The 20,648-nt window shown below is 35.8% G+C and overlaps 1 protein-coding gene across 1 annotated transcript in view; it reads left to right on the top strand.

Moving 5' to 3' along the window:
• Window positions 1-20,648, top strand: part of BCAS3 (BCAS3 microtubule associated cell migration factor) — a 957,541-nt gene that overhangs the window by 593,652 nt on the left and 343,241 nt on the right. Inside the window, exons 22-24 of the mRNA XM_056814655.1 lie at window positions 1,268-1,368; window positions 4,179-4,375; window positions 18,518-18,615. Coding sequence (XP_056670633.1) covers window positions 1,268-1,368; window positions 4,179-4,375; window positions 18,518-18,615 — 396 coding nt within the window. The remainder of the gene's footprint in view (window positions 1-1,267; window positions 1,369-4,178; window positions 4,376-18,517; window positions 18,616-20,648) is intronic.

Below are 20,648 nucleotides of genomic sequence, written 5' to 3' on the forward strand. Positions count from 1 at the left end.
GAACCTTGAATGTCCTATTGAATTGGATATGCCAAGGATCTAGAGCAAAGTGTTCAAGACTCCTTTTGGTGACAGTGACACTGTCTGTAATAGATCCCTGGAAACAAAGAAAAGTGGTGTCATCTTGGTTTTCTGTTGTATCTTTTGTATGTCTAAAAGCTTCAAGCTGGGTTCAATGTGTACCCATTCAATGTAAACAATGTTTTTTCCTCTACTTTCCCCCTCCAAAAGAAAACATATAGTTGTGACACTTTTTTTCTGTACATCTTCTAAAATAAAATTCTCACCTAGACAGAAAAGATGGCTGAACAAATTGTGGTATAAGAACATAATGCAATTTCATTAAAGAAATAGCTAATCCTAAGAAATTTGAGAAACATAGGAAAAATTGTATAAGCCAAAATAAAGAAAAATTAATAGAACTAGGAGAATGCTGTCTACTCAGTGGATAAAACAATAAAAATGAAAATAACACTTCTGGAAAATCAAGGAGTATATAATTTTAATGATAATTATTATAGAGAACAAATTGTAGAGAGATTTAAGAAATTGTGATATAAAACAAAATAAATGTTATCAAGAAACATAAGGAAATCTTCTATCTATGTTTTCAATTATTTTAATTTCTCAATGTATCTCTTTCCCTTCCTTACCAAGAATCATATCTTATTACAAAGAATAAGTAAGAAAGAGAAAATGCAATTAAGTAAAACTAACCAACACTTAAAAGTCTGCTATTTTATGCAATGGTGCACACCTATGGTATTCAAACTGCAAAGAATGCATATTCCCATCTTTTTTAGTAGCCAAATTATGTCAGTATAATTATAGTGTTTATTTTTAATTCTCTTATTGTTCTTTCCATTTACTTTCTCTTACAGTTATTGTGTATATTATTTTCCTGTGTCTTTAGACTTCAGTTTACATTATTTCAGTTCATATTTCTCTTCTCAAGCTTTCATGTAATATTGAATTTTTTTTAGTGGTCTAGTAAATTGTCATAGTTTAGTCATTTCCCAGTTGATGGGGATGAGCTTATTTTTCACAAATTAGTGTTTCAGACTAGAGAAAACACAGTAATCTGAATAATCATGATGATTTTACCTAAATCTTACAAAAGTTTCAAGGCCTTGTTGTATCTTGGAACCTTATACCTTTACATCCTTTCTCTTGAAGAACATCACTTCAGTCAGAACTTTGGTGACTGGAACTCAAGTTACTCCCTTTTGGTCTAAATGATTTGTGCTTTTTTTTTTCTCTTATACAGTAATTCCTCCTGGAAGTCCTGGACCCATCACACGCCATGAATCCTATGACAGTTTAGCATCAGACCACAGTGGACAAGAGGATGAAGAATGGCTTTCCCAGGTGGGAACCCAAAGGAGCTGGTATAAGCATTGGGGTATTAATGGAGAGGATAATGGAAATCCATTACCTTTTAAAATTTGTTTTCAGGATTCAGGATATATCAAAGATAGGAGGAACCATTAAAAGTCTCTTCATAATTTTCATGTACTAACAAAATGTCTAAAATTAAAGATATCTCACCATTATTTAGCATTTTGCATTACTTTCTACATAGTGGAGGAAAAAAATATGCATATCTTTTGAACAATTCAGCATTTACACCCTGAGGAGCTTGGGTTTTAGATGTACTTTTAAAAATGTCCTTTCATCAGGGTTAAACTAGATGAGAAAGGATTGACCTTAAAAGAAAACAGTGAAGCCATTATTCAGTGTCTTTAGGATTTTTTTCTGTTAGACAAAATTTCCTACAGCTTGGGCTGTCCTTTCATTATGTAAGTAAATGCAGCATCCTTCTCTTCATAAGTCTTGCAATGCCCTGTTGCCTTTCCCATGCTCATTGTAATAAAGTTTCCAGTGGCCAGTGAACCAGTTGTATCTCAATCTCATTTGACTCCTCTTCCCCTTCCAGATGAGGTCATCTTCATTTCTTGAAGCTTTGAAGCCAGATGATCTTGGGTGGGTTTTCAAAGTGATATGATTACAAATGACTTTGTAACAAATGTCATTGTTTTGTCTGCCTGGGATCTGGCATCATATGGGAAGGTTGGCAATTGTGCTCAAATTACTAATCCGGCAAACTTTTCATCAGGCAGGTGTACCCCCTTCATCCTACTTCCAGACACACACACACACACACACACACACACACACACACACACACACACGTGCGCGCGTGCAGCACAATAGACGAGGTGAATATTGTTATCAGAGAATTTGACCTGGAGGAAGAGGGAAACTTAGGAACAAGAGAACTATGAAGAGTTACCTATGCCCTAGGGTTTGGCCTCTGGAATCTAGAGGTAGTTCTACTTTCACCCAATGTCACATTGTGTTAAGGCCACAGTGTCTGGGTGGCTTTTAAAATGAAAATGTAATCCCCATTTACAGAATGCTGTGAAAAAAGACTGCCCTTCACTTCAGTTTTTCAATTAGAACAAGGGGTAATGTGTGCTGTCAGTGTGAAGTCTGTACAATATGTTTGTCCTGCACACAACAGAAGAATGGATAGGAACATCTGGCCATTGCCTCTGTGAAATTGCACAGGCATCTGTTTACCTCTTGGCTCTGTGACACTGACAGTTTCCAGATTCAAATGCACAGAATGTTGTATCTGTGGCCTAATTTACCTCATTGCCTATAAGCAGGCAGAATCTGAAATCTCCATAGCTAGTCTGAATTGCACCTTAAGATCAATAGGAATATAGATATTCCAAAACACCCCCTCCTCCCACCTTATTTTTTGGTCCTTAAGGACTCCCAATCCTAGAGTTGCCTAACCCTACTTTGCAATTACCTCTTGCCAAGAATTGAATCACTTTAAGCACAGAATTAACTAAGTAAATGGACTAAAGGAAAATAAGACACATATATTTTTATCATCAAGTGCAGAAAGGAATAAATCTCATTCGATGTATATAGAGGTAGAGTTAGCAGTTACATGACATTAAGAAATGGTTCCTCTTTATCTTTGGTCAATGTATGTTTCACCTGAGGTCTAGATACCTTGTTTGTGAAATCCTGAAATACTGTAAAACTATTTTGTTTTTGTTCTTTAGAAAGAAAAAGTTTTTCTTACTTTCAGAATTCTTAAGCACTCAATGCAATAAGTGTTTTAATTTTGTAGTGCTGGCTAGTAGGGTAGGTGGTTTTTGTCCTCTCATTTCAGTTTCATATTGTATTCCTTGTGAGTAAACTCATTCTATTGCTGCAGGTCATTAACTCATCTGCAAATTATAGTCTATGAGAATTGGAGGCATGGAGTGATTAAGTGACCTGTCCAGGGTCAGATAGCTAGTAGATGACTGAGGCTGGACTTGAACCCAGATTATAAGGGCAGTTTTCTCTCCATTATGTCTTGCTGCCTCTCAATAAATAAGGGTGTGTTTCTCTTTCTTCATTTAAAGCATGTAATTCATGAAACACATTGACATTTCCTGTTTTTATAGCACAAATAATGACAAAGGTACATGCTATTGAGGAAGTCTTTTTGCATTTTCCTTATGTTTCTGAAATATGGGAGAATTTTTTGAAAATCAATTTTTTCCATAAAAATAATTAACTTCTCATTCAAAAAGCAGTTCTTAGAGATGGGGGAGGCGGGTCATGATAGCAGTAGTGTAAGCCTAGTAACATTTGATGATGGGAAGCAACTGGTTTCAGGTGTTAAGAATTATTTCAGACCTTTTCTTTTCCTTGGATAGTTCAAGAACAGCTTCAAGTTTGTCATGAGCTTGGTCCTCAGGGAAGGAATTACTTTTAATCTGTGGATTGATAGGTGTAGGATTCATTGCATGCCTGCAGAGTGGTAAGTACTGTATGGAATGTGGGAAAGATATAGCCCTTAGGGAGAACAAAAGGTAGGCTGCAACTCCTCCTTTCTGGCATTTGGGGGTGGGAGGGGGGTGCGGGCAAGGACTTGTTTGTCTGTTTATTCATGTAAAAACTTTAGGAGGGTTGTGGTAAGACTGCCTCATCAAAATGTGATCAGGATCACCATTTAGTAGTGGGTACCTTCTTATGTTCCCATTTGATTAAGAAGGGCTTCCTGGAAAAGTGGGCTTGGAGTAAAGGGTGGGAAGTGGCTCAGTAAATGGCAGACAAAGGCATGTGCCAGGATATATTTTAATCATGCTAGGCCCTTTCTGTTCCAGGTTGAAATCGTGACCCACACTGGACCCCATAGACGTCTGTGGATGGGTCCCCAGTTCCAATTCAAAACCATTCACCCTTCTGGCCAAACCACAGTTATATCCTCAAGTTCTTCTGTGCTACAGTCCCATGGCCCAAGTGATACCCCCCAACCACTTTTGGATTTTGATACTGATGACCTGGATCTCAATAGCCTCAGGTAAGAGAGAACTTAGGGAATGGCATGAATACTATGGCGAACATTTTGAACTCAGGTCCTAAATATATTTATAGTTTCTTTGTAGTAAGAATTTAAAACTTTAAAAGTTATTTTGGCTTACCTGATTTTGTGCATCACAGTGTGGTTTTCATGGAAGAAACAATGGATTTGGAGACAACCAACTCTGGTTCAAATACCAGCTCTTCCACAATGATCTGTAAGATTTTCAACAAGATCATTGAACAGTCCTCTCAATTTATAGAAGAGTACCCTGAAACCTGAAAAGCAGAAAATTCTTTTCTAATGTTCCTCAGGTAGTAAGTAATAGATTTGGACTTAGATTCTCTGATTCCAAATTCAGCAACATTTTCCCTGTAACTTTATATGTTACCTCCATAATACTGTGTAGTTATAAAAGGCTCAATTATAAATGTAAACTATTCTTTTTCTTTTAATATAGATAGTACCATATTGAAAGACCAAATCTATTTTCTCCATAGTCATTCCTGAATCAAGCCAACCTTCTTAGAAACCATTGTTTCTTTATTTATAGTTCACATCTTTCCACTAAAACAACTCTCTCTAAGCCATAACATCTAAATCCCAAATTTAATGGCCTATTCTTAGTTTTCATTCTACTTTAAACTGTCTGTAATTTTTTATACCTTTGAGCATCACTTCTTCTCTCTCTTTCCTTCTTTGTCTTCTGTGACATAACTCTCTTGGTTTTCCTTCTACCTCTCCAATTTGTTCTTCTTAGTCACTCCTAGTTTCTCTTATTCTTTGTGACTCCAGAAATTTGGTCACCTCCCTACATGTCCTGGTTTTCTTTGACACAATTCTTTTTCCATTGGTAATCTCATTCTTTCCTATGGCTTAAATGTTCACTTCTTTACAATAAACTTTACATTGTATCATTCATTCTTCTCCTCAGATTTCCTACGTTTCCAGTTGTCTTATGGACAGCATAGCCTAGACATCCCAGTTATTCCAAAAAAAAAAACAACTATATATCTAACTCAATATATCATCTTCTCTACAACAGCTTTAAAAAATGTTAGGGAGAATGCCACTATTCTTTTCAGTTGTTTAGTTTTTAAATTAAATTATTAAAAAAATCAACAATTTTCCTTATTTCCCTCTCACTCATCTCTGACCCCCAATGTAGAATGAAATTAAAACATAGCATCTATTAAACAGACATGTAGAGTCAAACAGATTTTCTCATTTACCATGTCTAAAAAAATATGTTTTGTTTTATATTGTCTAGGGTGATTTTAAATGCAATTTTTCTTTCTAATTCTTGTTGCTGAGATGTGTTGGAAATATATATAAATGCTGATGACTTATGTGGGTTTATTTTGTATCCTGCAACTTCGCTAAAGTTGTTGATTATTTCCACTAGCTTTTTAGTTGATTCTCTAGGATTCTTTAAGTAGACCATCATATCATCTGCAAAGAGTGATAGCTTGGTCTCCTCATTGCCTATTTTAATACCTTTAATTTTTTTTCTTCTAAAAAACACTAGCTACTGCTAGTGTTTCTAATCAATGTTAAATAATAGAGGGGATAATACAGAGACTAATACACTGTGGTATAATCTAACGTAATGGACTTCTCCATTAGTGGCGGTGTAATGTCCCTGAACAACTTGCAGGGATCCAGGAGAAAAAAACACCATTCATAAGCAAAGGATAAACTATGGGAGTGGAAACACCGAGAAAAAGCAACTGCCTGAATACAGAGGTTGAGGGGACATGACAGAGGATAGACTCTAAATGAACACTCTAATGCAAATACTATCAACAAAGCAATGGGTTCAAATCAAGAAAACATCTAATGCCCAGTGGACTTACGCGTCGGCTATGGGGGGTGGGGGGGAGGAAAAGAAAATGATCTATGTCTTTAACGAATAATGCTTGGAAATGATCAAATAAAATATATTAAAAAAAATAATAGAGGGGATAATGGACATCCTTGCTTCACTCCTGATCTTATTGGGAAGGCTTCTAGTTTATCCCTGTTGCAGATGATGTTTGCTGATTGTTTTAGATATATACTATATATTATTTTTAGAAAGGCCCTTCTATTCCTATGCTTTCTAGTGTTTTCAATAGGAATGAGTGTTGTATTTTGTTAAAGACTTTTTCTGCATCTATTGAAATAATCGTGATTTTTGTCAGTTTATTTGTTAATATGGTCAATTATGTGGATGGTTTTCCTAATATTAACTGATTTTGGAGAATTGTGTTGTTTAATTTCCAATTAATTTTTTATTTGCCTCTCCATGTACCCTTACTAATTATTATTTTCATTGCATTGTGATCTGAGAAGGTTGCATTTATTATTTATGCTCTTTTGCACTTGTTTGCAATGTTTTTATGCCTTAGTGTGTGGTCAATCTGTGTGAATGTACCTTGTGCTGCTGTAAAGAATGTATATTCCTTTTTGTCCCTATTTATTTTTCTCCATATGTATACTATTTTTTCTATGATTTCATTCACTTCTCTTACCTCTTTCTAATTTATTTTTTGGTTTGATTTATCTAGTTCTGATAGAGGAAGATTCATGTCTCCCAATAGTATAGTTTTTCTATCTTTTTCATCCCTGAGCTCCACTAGTTTCTCCTTTAGAAATTTGGATGCTATGCCATTTGGTACATACATGTTGAATACTAATATTTCCTCATTGTCTATACTACCTTTTATCAGGATGTAATTACCTTCCCTGTCTCTCTTGACTAGATCTATTTTTACTTTGGCATTGTCAGATATCATGATTGAGATTCCTGCCTTCTTTTTCTAAGTTGATGCCCAATAGATTTGGCTCCATCCTCTTACTTTTACCCTATGGGTGTCTACCTTCCTCATGTGTGTTTCTTGTAGACAGCATATGGTAGGGGTTTGGTTTTTAATCCACTCTGCCATTTGCTTGCTTTTTAATGGTGAGTTCATTCCATTCACATTCAGAGTTATGATTAACAGCTGTGTATTTCCAAGCATTTTGATTTCTGCTCCTAGTCCTGCCCTTTCTTCTTTCCATATTTCCTTCTACACCATTGTTTTGTTTTTAAGCAGTCCCCCTAATTCCCACCCTTGTTTTACTTCCCTCCCACCCCCTTCTTATTCCCCTCTTATTTTTCTTTAGAGTCTTTTTAAAATAGCCTCTCACACTCTCCCTCCCTTGTATTACTTCTGTCCCCCCCCCCCCCACTGGTCTGTTTGTTACCCTTCTACTTCTCTATAGGATGTTTATCAGTTCTCTATCCCAATGGATCTGATTGTTCTTCCCTCTTTGAGTCAATTTCAATGCCTGTAAGAATTAAGTATTCTCTGTCTCCAACCTCTTTACCCTTCCAGTGTATAGGTTTTCTCCCCCACTCCTGCCATGTGCTTCTTTATGAAATATAAATATGCCCCATTTTTTCTCTTTTCCCATTTCTTTTAGTATTAAGCTCTTTTTTACCTCTAGTTATATATGTGTGTGTGTGTGTGTGAGTGAGTGTGTGCATATATCAGAATTTCATCCTATACAGTTTGTCATTGTTACTTCTAAGTATAATTATTCTAGCTACCAAGGTGATAATAACAATTTTAAGAGTTACCAATATCCTTTTTTCTTACATGGATACAAATCATTTTAACTTATTGGGTTCCTTAAAAAAGGGTGGTTTTTTGTTGTTGTTTTTTTACCATTTCTTAATTACTTTTTGTTGATTCTCTTGAGTTCTGTGTTTGGGCATTAAATCTTTTCTTTGTGGAGGCTTGTAAATCTTCTATTTTATTAAATGTCCATACTTTCTTCCTGCAATAATATAGTCAGTTTTTCTGGGTAGTTGATTCTTGGTCGTAGACCCAGTTCCCTTGCTTTCTGGATTATCATATTCCATGCCTTCCAAGTCCTTCAGTGTAGATGAAGGCAGATCCTGTGTTATCTTAACTGTGGTTCCATGGTATCTGAATGACTTCTTCTTAGCAGCTAGTAATATTTTTTCCTTTATCCATTATTTCCTTAGTTTGGCTATAACATTCCTGGACGTTGTCAATTCAGAATTAAATACAGGAGGTGATCTGTGGTTTCTTTCAATCTCCACTTTTCCTTCTTGCTCAAGAATGTCAGGGCAGTTTTCTTCAATAATTTCCTAGAGAATGATGTCCAGGCTTTTTTCTTTTGTAATGACCTTCTGGTAGTCAATTGATTCTTAAGTTTTGTCTCTCTTTGAACCTGTTTTCTAGATCTTCTGTTTTGTGGATGAGGAGTTTCATATTTTCCTCAATCTTTTCATTCTTTTGATTTTGTTTTATAGATTCTTGCTGCCTTATGAAGTCATTTGCTTCCCATCGTTGGATTCTAGTTTTTAAAGACTGAATTTCTTCCTTGGCTTTTTGGTCATCCTTCTCCTTCTGATCATTCATCTCCTTTGTCTCATTTTCAAGCTGGTTAATTTTGGCTTTTATCACACTATTTTCTCTTTTTAGTTCAAGTGCCTCTGTTTCCAGATGACTTATCTTACTTTTTAAGTTCTTTTCCCAGTTGTCTTCAACCTCTCTTAATTGTTTTTTTAATTGTATTTTGAATTGTTCTAAAGCCTGTGTCCAATTCGCTGCAGTTTCTATGTTTTTTCTTGGTGTTCCTTGGTCCTGTTCCATTTGCTCTTTGTTCATTGCCTAAACAGAAGCTGTTGATTGTAATTTCTTTTTTTTTCTGTTGTTTACTCATATTTTTCCCTTCTTTCTCCTTGTGATTGCCTGTAATCTTGCTCCTTTGATTTTGGGCTGGATCTATGGGTTTGGGCTATTCTGTCCTGAAGGGGCTTCTTCTCTGCTCTGCTGATTGGTCAGGTTAAGCCCTGATATCATTTCTTCCCTAGGTGGCAGCAGAAGCTGAAAAGGAGCTGGGCTTCCCACTGTGTTATTAAGGTATTCTGTAGTAATTGCAGTCTTCACCCTTGGAATTTAGTCAGCAGGCTCTCAGTGGAGTAAGTGTGGAAGGGGTATTGGAGCTTGAGCTTCATTGCCCTCTGAAACCTTCTTATCTGCCCTATTGATAAGATTAAGCCAGGGATGAGTTGATCTTGCAGAACTAGATGTGCCCTAAGGCTAAAAACTCAGGAAGGGGGCGGGGAGGCAAGATTGGGTATCCCAGCTGTGAAAGGGCTGCCTTATCTGAGTTTCTCCCCCAGCTGCCTCCCCACCGCCTGTATTCAACACCCTGAGCTTGGCACACCTGTGCCAGCAAAGTATTCCCTCTGGATTAACACCCTTCCCTGCCCAGAGATTCTAGCCAGTGCTGGAGGCTCAATACTGTAGGTGAGGGAGAGGTCCTAGGATCTTCTTTCTTCCTTCCCCTTAAAACCGAGTGTTATAGAATTCAGGCTTGGGGGCGGGGGGGTGTACCTTTTAAGTTGAGTCCAGCAAGAGGGTTCCTTAGCTCTGTCCTGTTTTTAGATTTGGTTTTCAGCCCACTCGAAGCATTTTGTTATTAATTGGTGTGGAAGGGTTTTCAGAGGTCTGAACTTTTGCTGCCTCTAAGCTACCATCTTGACTCCGCCTCCTGTTTATAACTTTCAACTCACCAGTGCACTATCTGGTCTTAAGAGAGCAAAGAAAAATTAAAAGTATATGTATTTATCCTTTTTGGTGGCAAAAAATATTGAAAATTGAAGAGATGCCTATCAATTGGGGAATGGCTGAACAAATGCCATTTGATTCTGATGGAATAGTGTTATATAAATGCATAATATAAGAATATTTACAAAAATCTGGGGAAACTTACATGAATTGATGCAGACTGAAGGGAGCAGAACCAGAAGATTATTATATATAGTAATTGCAGTATTGTAGGGATTGTCAAGTTTAAAAGACTTAGCTTCTCTAATCAGTATAGTGATCCGAGATAATTCTAGAGGACTCATGAAGAAAAATGCTATCTCCAAAATGAATCTTGATGAATCCGAAGTATGAAATGAAGTATAATTTTCTCACCTTTTTCTCATTTTTTGCTATATGACTAATGTATAGAAATATTTTGCATGATTTCACAGGTATAATTTATATCATATTGCTTACTTTCTCAGTGTGTGAGGGAGGGCCTGGAGAGGAGAGAATTTGGTACTCAAAATTTTTTTAAATGAATGGTAAAAAAAAATTGAAAATTAAAAAGAAAGAAAGAGAGGGAAGGAAAAAAAACAGGAAAAACTTGTGTAAACTGATATGAAGTGACTTGAGCAGAATCACATGAACAATTTATATAACAACCAACAAGATACATGGAAAGGAGATACAAGATGTTTTTCTTGTATTTACTTTGGGAAGGCACCAGGCCTGAGAAAGAAATGTTACTGAAGGTTGCCTTCAAGCTAGAATTTGAAGGAAACCAGAGATTTTAATATGCAGAAATATGGAGGCAGAACATTCTAGGCATGAGGGATTGTTCATTGTAAAGATATGGAACTGGGCAATGGAATGTCACATGTGAGGAACAACAAGTTGACAAATATGAACGGACAAATAATATAGAAGTCTAGTACATAAAAATGTAAAACGTAAAACCATCTTATCATGGCATTTAAGTGCCTTCTTTTCAAACCTTAGTTCATATTACTCTTCTTCATTTCTCATATTTCAACAAAATAATTTTCCAGTTTTATCCTGTATTCTCCTACCTCTCTACATTTCCACAAAAGCTATTCACATTCGTTGTAATGAGCTTTTTCTCTATTTCCACCTATTAGAATTATTCTCTTTCTTTAATCCATAGAGATTTATCAATAACCCCCCAGATGTGATCTCTTTCCTTAGAATTCTTGCTATTCTTTGATTGTTCTCATGTGCTGAAACAAATGCTAGTTTTCGTTATATTTCTTTGTGTATATGTCTCATCAACTCTGATAGATTATAAACTCCTTGATCAAGGTCTATTGACTTTCATGTTTATCTGCTTACTAAAATTACTTGCTTAAAATAAGTACATTAAAATGTTTTGTTTGAATTAAGTTGTCAACAAATTCCTCCATGCCAACACCATGTTCCTTTTAAAAAAAAATTATTTTATTTCAAATTCCAAAATCTCTCCTTCCACCCTTTCCTTGCTCTTGAAAAAGCAAGAAATAAAATAATCATTTCAAATGCAAATGCAAAACATTTCTATATGAGTCCTTTCTGAAAATAAGAAAAAGAATAGAAAATATAAGCTTCAAATCTGTACTCTTATAAGTTCTCTGTCTAGAGATGGCAACATTTTTCATCACGAGTCCTTTTACTATATTGAGCAAAAGTTATTAAGTCTTTTAGTTGTCATTATATTCCTTTGCCACCATAAGAGCTGCTATAAATATTTTTGTATATATGGTCTTTTTCCTTTTTCTTTACTCTCTTCACTAGGTGACTTTTTAAATTTCTCTTGCCTTAGGTACTCTATACTAAGTATTGATGAATAAGTTTTAGCACTTCTCTTTTTTGTATTCTGAAGTTTTCATTCAGTTTAGTTATTTCATTTCATTTCATTAGAATTTCATTCAGTTAGTGATCTTTCAAACTCTGATTTTTTAGATCTTTTTAGATTCTTACAATTGCAGAGTCCCAGAATTTAGGACTCTTTTGTACTTTCTTTCTCTCTGAATCTTACATAGAGTACCATAGGCTGTTGATTAATTTAAAGTCATTTTAGTCAGTAATTTTTTATTTAATTCATTTTAATTGCTGCAGTATCCTATTGTAGGTTTATTTTCACTGCAAATCATAATTCCTTATCGTCTCTTGGGATCTCTCTTGTGTCCAGTGAATATTTGTGTTACTGATCATACTTCCATAAATGTAGAATATAAGATACTTTTTCAAACTATTTTTTTTATGATGTCCTTTAATTTCTAATTGCTCGAAGTATGATTGTATCCTATTTTCTGACTTTTGGGGCATTGGTGTCACCTTCTAATTAAATATCTGAAATTTCTGTATGAATATTGTTTACTTTTTCTTTCAAGTCACTAAAATGTTACATTGAAGATAAAATATTTTGGAAGGAAAAAATAAAGGAGTGACGGTCTTTGTTTTTATGATCCCAGTGTTCCTTAGCTAATTAACTTTCCACCGCACTTCTTGGTATAGTATTATCTCTCTTTTGACCGGTAATTTAAAGAGGGTCATTCCAATGCTAAATAAAGTCTAAAATCTCAGGGAATATTTATCTTGGTTTGTAACTTAGAAATGGCTTCAGCATACCTTTTTCCTTGTATCCCTACTGGCAAATATTCCATCATATGATGGAAATATGTTTTTATCTACCACAATGCCATCAGCAAAACTATCTAAAATTTTTTTAAAAACCAACACTGAAATTGTCGAGTTTTTCTATTTCTTCTTAAAGAATGACTCATGCTAAATAGTGGAGCATGTGCCCTGTAACATTTCTCTGCTTTAATTAAATTTTATTTTAAAAGTTTTCTTTCTCCATGCTCTTTGTCTTTGGACTGTTTTTCATACCTCTACATACAGCCATCTTGAAATATAAGAATAGCTCTCTTTCTGGTTTCTATAGGATGCAAGGAAATCAACCATTCCAGACTAGAATTGGTTCAAACAGTTTCTGTTTTCAGTATTGTAAAATTTCCCCATAGTTAGGAAGCTGAGCCCTTTCTTTCCAAGTAAGGAAGTCATTGATTTTTCTGGCAATATTCCACTTGCATCCATGTTACTACTTCTAGCATTTGTCAAGTACACTTGCACATTGCAAAGCTCAATCACTTTATTGGTCTGAGCTCTAGCTCCAGCCTTTAGAAATTCTCCCATGCTCTCTATAGCATCTCTTAAGTAAAGTTTAATTAAATGTTTTGTGGTTGGTTAGTGTAAAGCCCTGTTTAATTGATACATATTCACTGTGGGAAACTTTATACTATGCACTTTGCAAGTGTAGCAGCTATACCTGATGAAGTATGTTATTTGTGTTCATTTCTTAGAAAAAGAAATTTGAGCTTTAGTCACTTCTGAGGAAATGACTTCCCTTCTTCTTCAACCCTGTAAACCTTAAAATATCTTAGACTTATAAATGTTAGAAATTTCACCATTGGGAAATGTCATACTTGGAAAATTTCTTACTGATAGTCTATTGGAATGTGAACCCCATTGGCATGAGAGGTTCCTCCTCCTCCCTTCTTAAGATTACTTTAGGACAGAAACCTTTTGCTGAACAATGAACAGGGCTTTGACCTATGCTTAAGCATAGAACAGGAATTTCTTTGAGTCATGATTGATTTTAGAATTGATACAATAGAGATACTTGGAATGACAGAACCAGGTCTTGGAAAATACAATTTCCACCCCACTCAGTCCTAACAGGATTTAGGAAGGGCTGTAGCAAAGGATCAAGATTTAATTATTTGAGAATATGACCTTCAACATACATGTGCAAAGCCACAGACCTCTGGGCAGTCCTGGGTTAAGCTAGAGCCACCATTGGCACAGGGAAGACATGAACAGTGATTGGTAGATGTGAGAACTGAGGGGAGGGAACTTGGATGGTTTCCTTAAAGAGAGAGGGGTCTGAGGACTGAAGGGGGCGGTTGGAGAGTTTTGGCTCTGAGTGGTTGGAGAGGTGCTCTGAGAAGCTTGCTCTGAAGGAAGCTGGAGGTGGAGGCCCCTGAGACTGTTTCTCCATTTTGGTCACGAGAGTAATAGGGACTGATCTCCTTTCTTTGCCCCAGCTATCTAAGGGCTTGGGCCTTTTGGCCCAGCCTAAACAGAAGGGGTATTTAAGCCCTATTCCCTTCTCTCCCCTTTCTCTCTCCTTCTCTCTCTCTATCTCTAATACCTTACACTCACATAGCTCCCATAAAACATTTAGAAACAAATTTCATGTAGTTCTTTGAATATACATTAAGCATCAATACCACAAGAGATAAAAATGTAATTTTTTTCTTTCTTTAAACCCTTACCTTCTGTCTTAGAATCCATAATCAGTATCAATTCCAAGACAAAAGAGAAGTGAGGGCTAGGGAACTGAAGTTAAATCACCATACAGCTAGGAAGTGTCTGAGTCCACATTGGAACCAAGGTCTTCCTGACTTTGCCAAGCCTAGCACTCTATCCACTAAGCCACCTAACTGCCCCAAACAATACCATTTAAATATAGTGCACCCTCCCCCCTTAAGTTACTATATCATCTCATAAAGTAAATGGCTTGAGCCAAACACAAAAGTAATTTTTCCTTTGATCTGAGCATGTGATTTCATCAGTGTAAGGAATACCCCACTGATGCAGATCATCAGCTCATATTTAACTTACTACCTTAAAGACATTTGCCTTTGTATATTGATTACCCTTGTTATTAATGATAATCCATTAGCCCACATGAAGGTCTTTGATTTCCAATTCTCTTATGCATTTATCATTTAATTATAGGTCCGCATTAAGTGGATCTGAGTTACTAGTATGCCCAGGCCACATTTTATGACATGTAGTATCATATTATAGATCTTTGTGTTTGTGTCTTATTCCCACTACTTGATTTTATGTCATGGTGTTCTCTCATTCACATTCACTCCCAATAAATGTAAGATCCTTGAAGGTAGGAACTGTTTTGTTCTTCTCTTTATCTGGTACTTAGCAGACACTTAAATGCTTGTTGAATGAATAAGATCAGGGATCATGTTGAGCCAACACATTTGATCTTCCTTTTTGACTAGCATAGTACTCTACACGTAGTAGATGTATAATAAATATTTGTTGAATGAATGAAGATATGTGTTATAAAGAGAAGAGTATCAACAAAATTAATTAAAATGGCCATTTTCACGAAAAAGGAGACTGTTTCATGTTTTTGTGAATATACAGTACATACCATGACATAAAAGTTACTGATAATGATAATTACTGATCTACATTAATAGAGGTGGCTATGTAGGGTGAGAAGTAGGAGTAAGCCATGGGTTATATACTACGAATAGAGTCACTTCAGAAGCAAGCAGCCGCAACAGTGTGGCTCAGACCCCAGGGTCAGAGCAGAAACTCTGCTCCAACTTCTAGATTAGTCTAAAACCAACAGAGGAATAAACTGGGCCAAACTCTAAGAGCAAAGGGAAGCCTTTATTTCTGTCGCTGTGAACCATCAGAACTTTGCTGCTGGCTGATAGGAACTGAATCTAGTCTACCAGGTCACAACCTTGCAGAGCTTAGATCAGGGAGGTGGGAATCAAACATAGCCTAGACCAGCGGTTCTCAACCTCTCAATTTGTAGCAATGAGAATACATAATGCATATCAGGTATTTACATTTCAAATCATAACTGTAGCAAAATTACACTTTTGAAGTAGCCACCAAAATAATTTTTTGGTTTGGGGTTTCTGCAACATGAGGAACTGTATTGCCGGGTCACAGCATTAGAAAGGTTGAGAACCACTGACCTAGATCATACCTCTTTTGGAGAGCTGAAGACTTGAAGTCCCCAGCCTGAGCTGTTTTTTAAGAACTTGGAATAATACAACACCCAAAGCAATTCTACAAGAAAGCTGCAACAGGACCATACCCAAATCTTCCCTCTAGAAATGTGGAAACACCTGGCCCTAACATCAAATCCAAAGTTAGAAAGTTGGTTGGAAGTATGTTCAGTTAGAAAAAACAATTCCATTATAATAAGTTATTAGGGTGGCTGGGATACTCCAGATACAATAAAAATAACAGAATGACTCTAAAGCATAAAGCATAAAGGAAAGTTTAAACGAAAAACACAGCTTGAACATGAATTCAACTAGAATTTCTGGAAGTGATGATGCAAGAGTTTACAAAAAACAGTTAAAAAATCTTTTTCATAAGTGAGAATAATAAAGAAGAAAATAGAGCAAGAAATGAGTTTTTTTTTTTTAAACCCTTACCTTCCGTCTTGGAGTCAATACTGTGTATTGTCTCCAAGGCAGAAGAGCGATAAGGACTACATAATGGGGGTTAAGTGACTTGCCCAGGGTCACACAGCTGGGAAGTGTCTGAGGCCAGATTTGAACCTAGGACCTCCCGTCTCCAGTCCTGGCTCTCAATCCACTGAGCCACCCAGCTGCCCCCAAGAAATGAGTTTTAGAAGAATTAGAAAGACCTTAGTATAGCTTAGCAGAGGAAGTACAACAAAAATAACTAATCTCAGAAACAGATGAAGAACAAAATTAAATATCAAACCTAGACATTATATTTCAAGAAAACTTAAATGATATTTGCAGATCTTAGAACTAGAGAACAAAGTGAAAAGTTAATGAATCACCTCCTGAAAGAAACCTCAGAATGAAAACTCTTTGGAACATTATAGCCCAAATCCAAAGTTTACATATCCAAGAAAAAATTCTACATGCAGCAAGAAAGAAAGAATTTAGTTATTGAGGGTCGAGCCACAGTCCAGGTTCACACATGATTTAACAACTACTCCTAGAGAAGAGCAAAGAGCATGGCAAAATGCAAGAATACAAAGGATCTAGGCTTACAAACAAGAATAACTTGTGCAGCAAAACTAAAGTTATTACTATGGGGTGGGGGTGTGGGGGGGGATTTAACTTTTAATGTGGTGGAGGACTTGCAAACATTCCTGATGAAAAGTCAAGAGCTGAGTAGAAATTATAGTTCAAACACAAGAGTTAAGAAAAACATGTATTTAAATAATAATAGATAATAATAAGAGATTAAAGAAATATAAGTGCAGTTGGGTGGCTCAGTGGACAAAGTGCTGAGGCAGGAATCAGGAAACTGAGTTCAAATCCAGCCTCAGACAGTTACTAGCTGGGTCACCCAGGGCAAGTCACTTAACCCTGTTTGCCTCACTTTCCTCATCTCTAAAATGAGCTATAGAAGGAAATGACAAAACATTCCAGAATCTTTGCCAAGAAAACCCCAAATGGAGTCACAAGAAGTCAGATACAACTGAAAAATAAAAAACTGCTTATATTCAGATATGGGAAAATGAGAATGACTGTTTCTCCTGAATCCTATCATCATTAGAGATGATAGAGGGAATCTATTAAAATAGTAAACAAAAACAATTAAAAGGGACTAAACAAGGATTAAGTAAGCATATTTGCTAATATGGAAAAATCATAAGTTTCCCTTCTGAATCCTGTCATCAACAGGGGTCATGGAGGGACTCTAATTAGTCAGAAGGACAGTGAGTGACCTCAAAAGAATAAAGGAATTTTAATCTGGCCTCAAACACTTCCTAGCTGTGTGTCCCTGGACAAGTAACTTAACCCCAATTGCCAACCCTTGCCACTCTTCTGTCATGGAACTAATACATAGTATTATTTCTGAAGTAGAAGGTAAGAGTTTAAAAAAAGAACAAAGGGGGAAGAAAAGGAGTAAATTTAAGATTTTGTTTTTCTTTCATTCTCCATTGTGTGATGGGGTGGAGGCATGTTTTCCTTGATTGAAAAAATTAAATTTAATATAATACAAGAAGATTGGGTACCATGTGATGATTTGGTAAGAAGGGGGAGCTACTGTGACTCTGAAAACTATATACTAAGGTTTAGATGTTTTATGCTCTTTAGTGAAAGGTCTACTTCAATCAGTGAAATCACAGATCTTTAGCATTTACCTTGTTTAACACCTAACTATAAATTAGTTTATGTTAATACTTTCCTGTGCCTATGTCTTACCATCCCAACTTGACTATAAGCTCCTAGATGGCAAGAATCAGCTTTTATTTTCCCCACTCAGTACCTTACTTAGTGTGGCACATAATAAGTAGACAATAAATATTTACTACATGAGCAAATTAGAATTTCTTATTAGATTTTACTTCTTTAAATGGCCTGTTTAGTGATTTTTTTTAAATGTAGGAAATTTTTATTATTTTTTGCAATGCAATATGAAATTGTCTTATTGTTATTTCTTAACTTCCTCTTTATTTTTCTTTTAATTCTACCCTCTCAAGCCTGTAGTTAAAAAAATCTATTGACTCTCATAGGAACACAAGCAAATGGCGAGATATATGTCATGATTCAGCCCTGTACAAAAATCAGAGAGAATGCTGCTCCTTGCTTGGCTGATTTCAGAATAAATACTTCTTTAATGGATTGGACTGCCCCAGTATACTTGATTTAGGATCTGTTGCAGCAAGTGGCAGTTCTGACGCTTGTAACATATGTGAAGTAAATTAAATTAAATTGCATTTCAGGATCCAGCCAGTCCGCTCTGACCCAGTCAGCATGCCAGGGTCATCTCGTCCAGTCTCTGATCGAAGAGGAGTTTCTACAGTGATCGATGCTGCCTCAGGTAGAAAATCATTCCCTGTGTCTGAGTTGATACTTTGTTGGTTCTGTCCAGTTTTAGTTGTTTTCTAACACAGTGTGATAATGTTTTCTCTTCCCTTTTTTGTATTTTTAAACCTAATATTCCATTCTTCGTGTTCTGCTAAGCAATGCCATACATTTAAATGTTCTTAAAAGTTGGTGAGTGGTTTGGTGGAGTTGGTGCTTGATTAAATGTAATGAACAAAATATTGAAGGCTATAATGTTGATGACTTCTTTTGCCTTTGATCACTTGAATGAGGATCAGCAGGCTTGACATATAACATAAATACAATATATGGGTTCAATTTACTCAACCTGTTGAGTATCAAAGTGCCTGGGAACCAAAAAGAGCCCAAATGCTCTAGCCTGAATGCCTTTATTATTGAAAGCATAAAGCTTAGAAATTCATTACTTTAACTGTGTTCTCTCTATCAGAGTTATTAACTCCTACAGTATACATCATCAGTGCTTGGGTGCAAAACTTTATGCCTTTGTAGGTGACATTCCTTAACATTCTTTTAGGTTGAATTTTTTAGGCATGGCTTTTGAAAAAAGGAGAATTATACGTTGGTTTCTGTAATAAATTTTTCATCTTTTCAAATTAGGAAATATAGCATTTGTACCAAAAACAGAGACTTCAATGCTTTTTATTCTGATGCAGATGTGGAACATCTGAAGATTGCCTATAGCAGGATTTTGTCTTACGAGTAGAATTATTAAACATATAGCATTAATCAGATAGTTGTGTTAGAAGGAATTTTAATCTGTAGTGATTTTAGAATCCCGGGCAACTACCAATTTGATTGAAGTTTAAACTGTAAACAAAAATGATAACACAGAACTGGATTTTCAAAGCTTACTTTTAAAAGAGTAAGGGGTGTGAGTTTCTAACTGTGATCTCTCTGCTTAGTTTGTGAAATTTGAGGGCTACCAGTTATCCTAGGTTTGTTTAGGTTACTTACACAATCAGATCTCATAATTGCCTTTTTTGCCTACTCATAACCAGGACTTTGTTCTCATTTCTTTTATAAATCCTTATTTTGAAGGACCTCAAACTGTCTCTTTAGTTTGCAATTGGCAACAAGAACACTTATATATTTATTTTTCTGCCTTTCTGCTGTAGAAAAAGTATGATAGAATTTTTTTAAAGGTTAATCTCTTAGGCCATTTCTTGGTGTGAGGATAGTAATGAAAAGTTTCTGCTACTCTTAAGATTCTCATTTACCGGTATACATCTGGGAAGTTAGATATTTAAATCTAGCATATTTTGTCCCATGACCACAGTAGCAGATTTCATTTGTGGTATTTTTTATATTTTAAATAGTGACTGAATCAATAAGAACATACCCCTGCTGTATTTATCAGGTATGTTCATGAGAAAAGTAGCCACTACCTGGATTACCAGTTGAGGTAATATTTTTTTCCTCATTTACCAATATAATACAACTCTATTTTCCACCTAATAAATTAATTACAGGCAATGTGCAAAGACTGATGAAATATTGTAAGCACTTTAAGAGAAAGTTCAGTTTTTGATTGACTTTATTCCTACCTACCAAAGTTGTTGGGAAGATTAAATAATCTATAACAGGTTCAACACCTGTAAAGTGTTGAACCCAGACTCTGGTACATAGTAGGTGCTTAATAAACATGTTACTTCTTTCCTACTATTCCACCAAAGGCTGATCACAGGCATGTATAGGATATTTCTCTAGCTCAACAAACCTCAACCTGAATTGGCTAATCCTGACCTTTAGTAGGGAAGGACCACTTTAGTCGCTAGGTTCCCACCATTTAACAAATCTCTTCCAATTAAAGCAGGCAGGTATAGCTGTTTCCCCAGTACAACTGATTTACTCATTTCAAGACAGGTGTATTAAAGCATATATGTATAAAACCTGTCTTGTCTTAGAAAGAAACAACAAGAGATGAGATCCTGAACTTTTAACAAAAAGCTACTACCTATGTTACCTCAGAGGAAGACTTTTACATACTGTGTGGCCATGGAAAAAATC

This window comes from Monodelphis domestica, chromosome 2 (assembly GCF_027887165.1).
Source record: "Monodelphis domestica isolate mMonDom1 chromosome 2, mMonDom1.pri, whole genome shotgun sequence".
Classification (NCBI taxonomy): Eukaryota; Metazoa; Chordata; class Mammalia; order Didelphimorphia; family Didelphidae; genus Monodelphis; species Monodelphis domestica.